Source organism: Cucurbita moschata, unplaced genomic scaffold (assembly GCF_002738365.1).
Source record: "Cucurbita moschata cultivar Rifu unplaced genomic scaffold, Cmos_1.0 Cmo_Scf00062, whole genome shotgun sequence".
NCBI classification, from domain to species: domain Eukaryota; kingdom Viridiplantae; phylum Streptophyta; class Magnoliopsida; order Cucurbitales; family Cucurbitaceae; genus Cucurbita; species Cucurbita moschata.
The window spans coordinates 401,704-411,860 of NW_019268578.1; the positions used below are offsets into that span (position 1 = coordinate 401,704).

Below are 10,157 nucleotides of genomic sequence, written 5' to 3' on the forward strand. Positions count from 1 at the left end.
TTTTTTTTTTTTTTTTTTTTTTTTTTTTTTTTTTTTTTTTTTTTTTTTTTTTTTGTTTGTTAAGAGAGTACTTCCAGTGCCTGATTCCATTACTTCCTGAGCCATGCTTGAACTTTACAATTTCTTGTACGTCTTGGTTTGAAGATCTTATGTGGCATATTAGTATGGCCTGATTTCATTCTTCTACACCCAATTTTTTTTTTCATGAGTACTGGCACAAAAAATTGCTTCTTAGTAATTTTCTGGTGAATATCTTGAAATGGTACACATTCTTGTCTCAGTGATCGTAAAAGAAGGAAAAAAGAATATGGGGATTCCCGTAATGATTATTCTGGGAATTTGAGGATTTCAGATAGGAGTGAAGAACGAGATAGAGAAGGGAAAATCTCATCTGCTTCTAGAGACACTCTTGAGGGGCAGGTAAATAAAACGATGGTTTCTAACTTTTATCTTCTATTTAAGAAACAGTTACGCTCTGGAAATCTTGTTTGATCGTCTTTGAATCACACAGTTAAACAAGATGCAGGCAGATATTGAGATGGCTGAGCACCACAAACACCAAGCTGAGGTAAGTATTGTCTCTTTATTTTCTGATTCCTGCCTCTAATTCTCTGCAGGCAATAGGCAATAGGCAATACATATTTTCTTTTCTCTATCCATGCAATAGGCAATACAATCTAACTCTTATTAAAAATTTCCTTTATGTATTTTCCCAAATGTATTCTTGGGAGTGGTTTGAGATGTTTGGTCCCTTGTTAGGTTCTATGTTTCTATCTAGGCTTCAGTGATGTGACCTTTTTGTAATTACCCTCTAGGTCTTATTTTACTGGATTGGAGTCCGTCCTTGTAGTTTGGCTCCCTTGTGTGGGCTTTATTTTTGTATTTCTTGTATTCTTTTATTTTTTCCTCAATGAAAATTCTTTTATTCCTAAAAAAAAGAAAAGAAAAGGTCCACTCATTTCTAATGAAGTTTTAAGCTTCAGTTTTTGTTTTTATTGGACAACAAATTGGCATGAGAGCAAATTAATAGGGATTGGATCCAAAACTTAGGCAAGAGTAGCTGAAGTTTATGAGACGGTGAAAGGGCGGAAGACAACAAATTGTTTTTTTTTTTCTTTTGTAACAAGAAACAGAACTTTTAATTGATTGAATGAGAAGATTAATGCTCATAAGACGTGAACTCCAAAAGTTCTCATTGTAATTAGCTTTTGGTGGACTAATGCTCAAGAGCCCAAAAGCTAACTACAAAAAAGGCTCCAATTTGTAAGGACAAATCCAAGACCATAATTACAAAAAGGTCGACTGATACCCACCTGAACCTCCTCACTCGACTTCTCTTCGTCTCTAAAAATTCTATTAGGAGAATGCAAGAACACCTTCTTCTAACACCAAAAGAACTCATCCACCAACCCCACATGAAGTTAGCAAACTGGCCCTCTCACAGTAAATGAGACCAATGCTCTTCATTCCTCCTACAGAGAAGGCACCATTGCGGATACAACATTGAGGTAGAGTGCCTTTAGATGTGATTTTGAGTGTTAACTTCCCCAAGTAAAACTTGGAACGCTAAAAAGTTCACCTTCTTAGGAATATTAGCCTTCAAGAAAGAAGCAAAAGTAGAAGCCTCAGGAGCAGTTAACTAGGCAAGTGAGAAAAACAAAGAATGAAAAAAGGAATGACTAGAGAAAACACCTAAAAGGATTGGGGTTTAGACCCTAGTATCTCTCCTTCCCAAAATAATAACCTATTCTCAAAGGGTATAAAGAAGGCCACCTCATCAATTGCCTCCATACTAATTAGAGAATGATAAAACCCTGAGGAGATCTAACAAGAGAGATTATGAGAAGACAACACTAATGACATTGAATGCAATCTCTTATTCAAAAGGAAATAGAGACGAGGAAAAAGGATGCACAAAGATCCTCTAAAAAAAAAATAAACTCTTGAAGCTTTCTCACATTGCATTGACGTTTGAAACTTACAAAAGGGATGCATTATCCATGATTTTTACAAAAAGTCCTTCCCAATTTACAAAGAGGGAGGTACGACTATAGGAAGCAAAGATATTAGACAATTTACACCAAGATATAATTTGGTAAACAATATTGTTGAAGAGTTTTGTATAAGTTTGTGTCTTTTCTGTGAATACTCTTTGATTTCCTTCTTTCCACATATTCCAAAAGAAACCAATGATGAGGCTTTTCCATAGTATGGTTTTTGTATTCTTGAAGGGGTGGTACGTTAAGGCCATGTCCAATAAATTCTTTACTGTCCTAGGAAAAGTGAGATGCCATCTGAAGATATTAAGAATTTTTGTCCAAAAATTTTGAGCTTATGTGCCATGCATAAATAAATGCATTCGTTATTCGTTTTCTTTCTTACCTAATAGGCACAAATTTGGAAATAGAGTCATGTTTTTAAAGATTTTCACTTGTAATAATGACTTTATGCGCTATTTCCCAAAGGAAATACTTTAACTTTTTAAGATGATTTCCTTTCCATATTACTTTTGCTAGCACAAGATTTATCGCTTCTACTTTTTTTCCCTATCTCCGTCATCAAAGATTTTGTAGAGAAGACTTCGTCAGTGATGGGAAGTCATGTCAATGAGTCTGCTTCGTTAAACAATAGAACTGGGGCAAGCTTGAGGCTTAATTTGGCTCATTTTGTAGTGTCGTTATCCTTTAGGTTTTTACCAAACTTCAGGTCCCAAAAATGGTTGACATTATTCCATGTTTCTTTCATCATTCCATGTGGTGGTTAGTGTTGATACCAGCTTATCGCTTTGGTCGGCCTGTAGGTGACTGAGTAAGCTTGTTGGTCAGTTGTGGGGTTGAAATAATCAGCTTAGGGTCGGGGATTTGTGGGGTAAGTAGGGTATGGGAACAGTTTTGACTGAACTAAGCATCTTGAATGCATAATAAATATTTGTTTGTATTTTCCTCTTTCACAGTAGTTTAGATTCATTCCTGACGGAGATTATTTTAATGTCTACTAGTTGCAAACTTTGCAACCTGGTTGACCCAAAATCTGCCACTAGAGTGCGTAGTGGTCTCTTAATTCTTATCATATGGTTGGAACTGGAACTCCCTTAACTGGGAAGGTGCTTTTATGCTGTTTCAAGGGTCATATGCTATTGATTGGTATTTTGACTGAGCAATATTTTCAAGATAATGTATATTTCATTTGCTCGGTGAAATGATCTTATAAATATATATTGAAAATATTAGCAAATTGTACTTTATTTTTGAAGGTCTATCTGGATGAGAGGATCCAAGAAGTGGATAGTTTAACTTCTAGAATTCAGGAGCTAGAATCCCAATTATATAAAGAGAGGGAGGATTCTAGAAGGTACTCATAATCGTCTTTTAAGTACACGTTGACATGTTTCCTGCTGAAAGTGGACACCTACCTCTTATTCCTATTTTTCTTGGATCTTTAATATTCAGGATCAAATCAAAAATCAAGAAATTTGTCAAAGCACATAATCGTTACTCAAGGATACAAGATGAATTGAAGCGGCAAGTATACTTGTCCAATTCTTTTGGTTGCACTTTCTAATGCTTATGACTTTCTGAAAATTATGATAACTTTTCTGAACTTGTAGTTCGCAAGTCCGACTTCAACAGTTGGGGGATCAGCTGGGGTCGGATGTTAATAAAATTGGTGCCAATGAAGAAGACTCGAGCATTAATATTGTGAGCGATGGAGAGGACCCTGGTTTTCATGCAGTTAGCCCTCTTCATGACCTGCAAAAAGACAATTCTGCAAGCAAGAAGAAGCATATTGTTCAAGATATTGCGGGAAACTCAAAACGAGGTGCCTTTTGAGAACTTTCTTTACATTGATGTGTCATTTTAAAAAAAAATTCTTTTATTTGGTTTGAAATCTCTTAATATGCCTTCAGCCCTAGTGGGCTGTGATAATTTGTAATTATGATGTTTTTCGTCTTGGACCTTTATTTCCTTCATACTTGGAATAAAATTTGTGCATGCTACATTAGCTGATTTAAACAAAGGAAGTAAAGAGGCAGTGGGCAGATTGAGAAGGTTCTCTCGGTGGAATGCCCATCCTTCTCAATCGGTATATAGCAAAATTGAGGCGGTTGGCAATGAAGTCAATGATTTGATACCTACAGCAAATGAAAGCAAGCAGAAAAGAGGAAGGACATCTACTACTGTTTCTTCTGCGGACAAGGTGACTTTGATATTTTTATATTCAATTTTTTTTGTTTGTACAATGTACAACGTGCTGTGCGTTTGAGGTTTGGATGTCTGATTTGTTATCGACATATGGAACACGAAGCCTGTAGGTTATGGCAAGCATGAAGTGTGCTACTATCTATCTATATAATTCGTCCTTTCGTAGTTCTTGTTGTTTTCAGGACCTAGGATAACATTCTCCCTCTGTCTTGCAAGATCAATATGAAGCCTTTCCTTATATGCTTTGTAAATGACATCGTTAAATTCCTTTTACGTCTATGTACTCAATTTCTCAACTCAAATCTGCGCAGGTTAGGGGTCTGGAATCAGGTGTTGTTGTGCCATTAACCAGCATGGCTGCCCATGCAGTTGATGAAGAAGTTGATATTGAATTGGAAATCAACAGTAAAGTGAACGAAACGAGGGAAAATACTAAGGAAGCTTCGTTCGGTAGCCTGCCCTTTCCGCCCCCTCCACCTCCAATCCGTGAAATTAACCATTCAAAGGTTAGCAAGTTCTCTGAATTTCACCACTTTCACTTTTTTCGTTTAATCCATATATATTAGAGAAGGGAATGAGTGCCAGCGAGGACGCTCGCCCTTGAAGGGAGGTGGATTGTGAGATCCTACATCGGTTGGGGAGGAGAACGAAGCAGAGTGTGGAAACCTTTTTCTATCAGACACATTTTAAAAACTTTGAGGGAAAGCCCCGCTAGCGGTGGGCTTGAGTTGTTACCGTAGAAAGTCACGAGTGTTATTCAGTATGGTTTTATTTCTTTAACAAAGAATAAAACTATTGTCACCTCTTACTTGTAGCATCTAACATAATATTTGATTTGCAGTATGAAAGTGAAGATCAAAATGTAGATGTGGTGGCGCTCGATGACGAAAGGGCACGCTTGGACAATGCCTAACATTGAATCCTGTTGTAGAGATTAAATGAATTCTTAGTAAAGTAATTAGTTTCATAGAGTTGCGCACAGGTTGGGGTTTTATACGTTCTTGTTTAATACACTTGTAATTTTCGAGTTTGTGATTTAGCATATCAGATACCGATGACCTCTCCATTCTATTTTTTTCATGGTAGATTTTGGTTGCTTTTTTTGAATCATCATGGCGAAGATAATCTCTCTGAACTAGTACAAGCATTTCAATGCACTAATTTACTAGTACAAGCATTTCAATGCACTAGTATAATCTCAATTCTCTTTCAAGCAATTCAATGCAATATTTGTATAATTCTAAATTGAATTACGGAAACCGTGGGAGGGGATTTGAAAATTTAAGAGATCATATTTATAACATGTAGAAAATAAATTGGTGTATAAATGAAGTCAAAACTAAAGAGCTAAAAAGGGGGAAAGGGGGAAAGGGGCAGTAGAACAAGGTTTCTCAAAACTAAAGAGCTAAAGGTTAGTACAACTTGGTGTGATGGACTAGGCAAAACCTTAGGGGATAACACAGTAATTGGGCGGGTTCGAAAAACAGAGCCTAAGATTTCCTAAAGATGGGGAGAGCATCTTCATCTAATTGCTGCTATCCATATGCCTATGCACTTATTGGGTTGGGAGTAACACAGTCACTGATTAAAGAGATGCACTTACAGGATGAAACAAAAACCGAGCATTGCCTGAAATGGAGATCATTTGCAGGAAGTAATGCGCATAAAATCGAAGACGAAGAACACAATTGAAGAAAGAAATTTCTACAAATATTTCTGCTGCTCTCTGTGTCATGTGCATTGAAAGAACTGCTCCAGTGATGCCGAGGTAAAAACATTGGAGGCTGTCCGGTCGGGCTTAACTTCAGTTATGTGAAGCTGACACTTGATGTATCTCTGTGACATAAAAACAAACTTAGCAGACAGGTTTAAAAAAACATTGAAAACTTTGTTCATGTCCGATCACTCTTCATAATCTAGCCACGGTAAAATTTAATGGAAATATACCGCAAGTTGAGAAACAATTTCAGGATCCGAGTCAATATGCCAGTCAGGTTCTAGTTGCCGAACGAAAGACCTCCGCCCACTTTCTGTGCTACAGAAGAGAACCTAAACACAGCAGGCGGTACAAAATTTAAGATGAAATTAGTTAACAAAGGAAGCAAAAAGCAGCTGAAATTATATGAAGTGATGATATCGAGATGACATGTCAAGAATATAAAAAGTTCAGCTAGCTTCTCTCTGGCATTTCACAGGTCTTAAAATACAGAGGTAGGCCGCATGAGACGGGGTGGGATCCCAAAAGTGTTAAGAAACGTAATAAGAACAAGAGGTAATTGACAAAATGATGTCAAATGCCCATAACATTGCAGCAACCGAGAAACAAGAAAATAAATAACTGAAGAACACTAAGATTCATTTTATCAACCTTAAAGAAAAAAGAAAAAAGAAAAAAGAAAAAAAAAATCAAGTCCAGGTACTGAAACTACGAAGAATACAAGAAGAATAGGCAATAGAATCCGACTGAGCAAAATTAAACAAGAAAGTTCATGTATGGGGATCAACCTTATCCTTGATCATGTCACCTGATGTGAAAACACCAGCATCTTCCAGAGCCACAATAACCTTTCTCTGCAAAAGATATTTTTTTCAGTATTAAAATTATTGATGCGATGATAAATGAAGATACTGCCAAAAATGGCTATAAATCCTGGAGTTTTAGTGAATAAGGTAGAGTGCAGCTCCAGGACTACCATAAATAAAATAATCCAGACGTGGACTTCGGTATTTGAAATTTAAAAAGATTAAAAACTAACATAACTGAAGTCGAATATAAAAGCCTTCTCAAGGTGTTCGTTGCACTGAAAATGAGATCGAACGCATGCTATATTTGGAAATAATCGCAGTAAAAGCCAAGTATCAGAAAGCATAATATTTTTGTATTGAAATAAAATTTTAACGCTTCAGGTTGGCTTTCCAATATATTTAGATGCTAAATGATTTTTTTTTTTTTTTTTTTTTTTTTGTTGTTGTTGTTGTTGTTTAAGTCTGTGCATGGTTTGACTGTAAAGCACAGAGAGAGAGAGAAAGCACAATCTTCTCTGCCAATAATTGTAAGCGAGAAAACATTTTACAGCGTTCACTAACATTTTAAAAGTTCATCCTGATAAATTGAAATCTCACCTCGCTTTCCTCATCAAGAACTCTTTCCATCAAATAGAGATCACAATGTTTTGTGATCTCTAAAAGCACATCCACGACAGAGGACCTCACAGTTGCTTGATTCTGCCAGTAACATTACAAAACATCAAACCCAACCAAGCTTCGTTCTCAAATATCATTTCATTCACAAATACACAGATAGGAAAAATACCACAACTTGCAGCTCTTCTATACTGTTTTCCTCCAAAATGATTCCAAGTAGACGGCAAGTTACCTGAAATAACAAGAATTTGGAATCAGAACTTACCATTTCAACATATGTTTTATATTCTTGTACGAGATGAATGCCAACTTCAACGGGTAGGCTTTAGAGCACGTAGAATGATAAATGTTAAATAGCAAGGTTAAGCTTACGTCTGATGAATGGTCAATGGGATTAAAATGTTATCCATTTTTAATGAAATAACTCATTGCAAGACATAAACATATCGAGGCTACTGATATGTTTGATTACCTTTCTTCCGCCACCTAGCTTCTGTCTAACAATTTGCTCCAAAGTTGGCTGAGGTAAAACCAGACACTCATTGTAAATTAGTAATTAATAAGTAAAAAATAGTAAAAAAAAAAGAAAAAGAAAAAAAAAGCATGTTTAGTGTCTGAAAAAGATCATTTCAGTTCCTATGCCTTGATAAAGCAACATTATAATGCTTGAGGTATGAAATGGTTCAATTAGGTCTATGAAATCACTATTACATTAATGACGCTAATAGAATTTGATTGGAGAAGTTAAATGATTAACTGACTTAAATGATGTGGTTCTGGAATTGTTGACCCAAGTGTATACACATAGGAAAGAGAGAAAAAGAGAGTGATAATGAGAACATTCTATGCTGTTTGTTTTATGAGTGAGCTAGAGTATCGTAATGATTTGTTGTTGCAGGAGGTTTTTAAGGGTGTTTATGTGAGTAGAGGATGTAGGTTTTTGCTATCTGTTTGTAAGACTTCTTGAGAGTATTTTGGAGAGATGGAAGCCCTTGAATCTCCCTTTGCTTCGCCAAAATCATTCAGAAACAGATCAGGTTTTATCACAAGCATGCATGCATAAATACATACATGCACACACACACACACACACACAAATTATATACACAAACACACACACACTTGCCACATTGGAATTGACTAGATATGCTAAGCCACATTATCATATAATTTTCCCAATAAATTTTTTGCTAATATCAATAATGGAATAATGATTCTAGGAACCTATTTGAACTATGTCCTAAATCTCATGAGTTAATCTATATGAAACTTAAGGATGAAAGTGAACATTTCAAACTATAAGCACATATGTTTACGAATTTTATGACAGGCAAAGAAAACCCGCCACTTACCTTCAATGGCCGGTAAACTTCATTGTCAACAGTTTGTGCACCTGAATCCTCTGATGGAGAACAAGTTGCAGAAGTAGTCAATTGGGAATTTGAATCGGTGCCAATGTCAGAGTTGCCTGCTGCAGAAGTTTGCCTTTTCCGTTGCCTTCTGTGATGTTCACTAGGTGGTTTTAACATTTTCCATGAGAAGATTACAGCAAGAGCAAAGCCCGCAATAGCACTAAGAGACCGCAGATTCTGCAACAAATTAGATCATGAGACATTAAATTGTCATCTTAGTTATAGAATACCTGTTACACCTGCCATAAGATCACAGATAACTCACCAAGTCTATCAAAAAGAGGAATTTATAATTTTTACCAATGTTCCTAGTCAAACCATCAAAAAGGGAAGGCAAAATTTGACACATATGAAGAGATTATTAATTCCCCAAGTCTTATCACCGAACTGTTTACACCCCTACTATTAGTGACATAATTTGTTTTCAGATCTCCTGAAAACCATCTACTCAGCGGTCAAAAAGGGAAGGCAACAAAGGAACTCTAGGTCTCAACCCCCACAAGCATTGAACTTCCCTCTTGATTTCCCATTAAAAATGACTAAGAAGATAATAAAAAAGGCATCCTCTGATCACATTCCAAATTTGGAACCAAAACCTTCTTCTTGAGAACGGTAATCACAAATTATGATCAAACAAATGATACCCATTTTTAAGGTTAAGTTAAAAGACCGAGCCCTTCTTCTTTTTACTTGTCACTCATCTTCGAGTATGTTGACAATGAGGATGGGATCCAAATTGTCTGCTCCTACAAACACAGATATTTAATAGTGATTCGAGGATAATTGATTATAATCCCTCTACCAACACTTTTTCCACGCCCTTTTATCGATGGTAGTGTTGGTGTTACCATTCTGAAATAATCTTGCAGCCAATTCATTATATTATTTTGTTCCAAGACTTAATTTATTTATAAGAGTTCATTTATGTTTGAAATTTAAAAAGGATGTGCTATCCATCATGTTTACAAAAAAACCTTCCCCATTGATAATGAGGGAAGTATGACTATATGAAGCTAGATATTAGACAATTTACACCAAGATATAGCGTGGTAAGCAACATTGTCAAAGAACTTAGTATTAAGTCCGTGCCTTCTTTGTGACTAATCTTTCATTTCTTTCTTTCCATAATCCAAAAGAAAGCCATAATGATATTTTTCCATAGCAAGGTTTATGCATTCATTAAGAGGTGGTACGTTAAGGCTATGTCCAATAATTCCTTTACTTGGAAAAAGTGAGATGTCATCTGAAGGTACTGACGATCCTTTTCTAGAAATTTTGAGTATATGTGCATTGCATAAATAAGTGGTTTTGTGATTCGTTGTTTTTCTTGCATAATGGGCACCAACTTGAAAGTAGAGTCATGTCATTTTTTTTTTTTTTTTTTTTTTTTTTTTTTTTT

The 10,157-nt window shown here is 35.8% G+C and overlaps 2 protein-coding genes across 3 annotated transcripts in view; one reads left to right on the plus strand and one right to left on the minus strand.

Moving 5' to 3' along the window:
* LOC111437138 (zinc finger CCCH domain-containing protein 40-like) overlaps nt 1-5,337 on the plus strand; it is a 9,178-nt gene extending 3,841 nt beyond the window's left edge. For both annotated transcript variants that reach the window (XM_023074991.1, XM_023074990.1), the window contains 8 exons: nt 282-420; nt 512-568; nt 3,254-3,351; nt 3,450-3,521; nt 3,608-3,819; nt 4,004-4,197; nt 4,514-4,708; nt 5,044-5,337. In XM_023074991.1, coding sequence (XP_022930759.1) covers nt 282-420; nt 512-568; nt 3,254-3,351; nt 3,450-3,521; nt 3,608-3,819; nt 4,004-4,197; nt 4,514-4,708; nt 5,044-5,115 — 1,039 coding nt within the window. In that variant the 3' untranslated portion in view covers nt 5,116-5,337. The remainder of the gene's footprint in view (nt 1-281; nt 421-511; nt 569-3,253; nt 3,352-3,449; nt 3,522-3,607; nt 3,820-4,003; nt 4,198-4,513; nt 4,709-5,043) is intronic.
* Nucleotides 5,338-5,494: 157 nt separating this feature from the next.
* LOC111437207 (peroxisome biogenesis protein 22-like) overlaps nt 5,495-10,157 on the minus strand; it is a 9,967-nt gene continuing 5,304 nt past the window's right edge. The window contains exons 2-8 of the mRNA XM_023075071.1: nt 8,699-8,935; nt 7,819-7,866; nt 7,516-7,578; nt 7,326-7,427; nt 6,708-6,773; nt 6,150-6,251; nt 5,495-6,038 (exon numbers count right to left, since the gene is read on the minus strand). Of these exons, the coding sequence (XP_022930839.1) occupies nt 5,934-6,038; nt 6,150-6,251; nt 6,708-6,773; nt 7,326-7,427; nt 7,516-7,578; nt 7,819-7,866; nt 8,699-8,935 (723 nt within the window). The 3' untranslated portion in view covers nt 5,495-5,933. The remainder of the gene's footprint in view (nt 6,039-6,149; nt 6,252-6,707; nt 6,774-7,325; nt 7,428-7,515; nt 7,579-7,818; nt 7,867-8,698; nt 8,936-10,157) is intronic.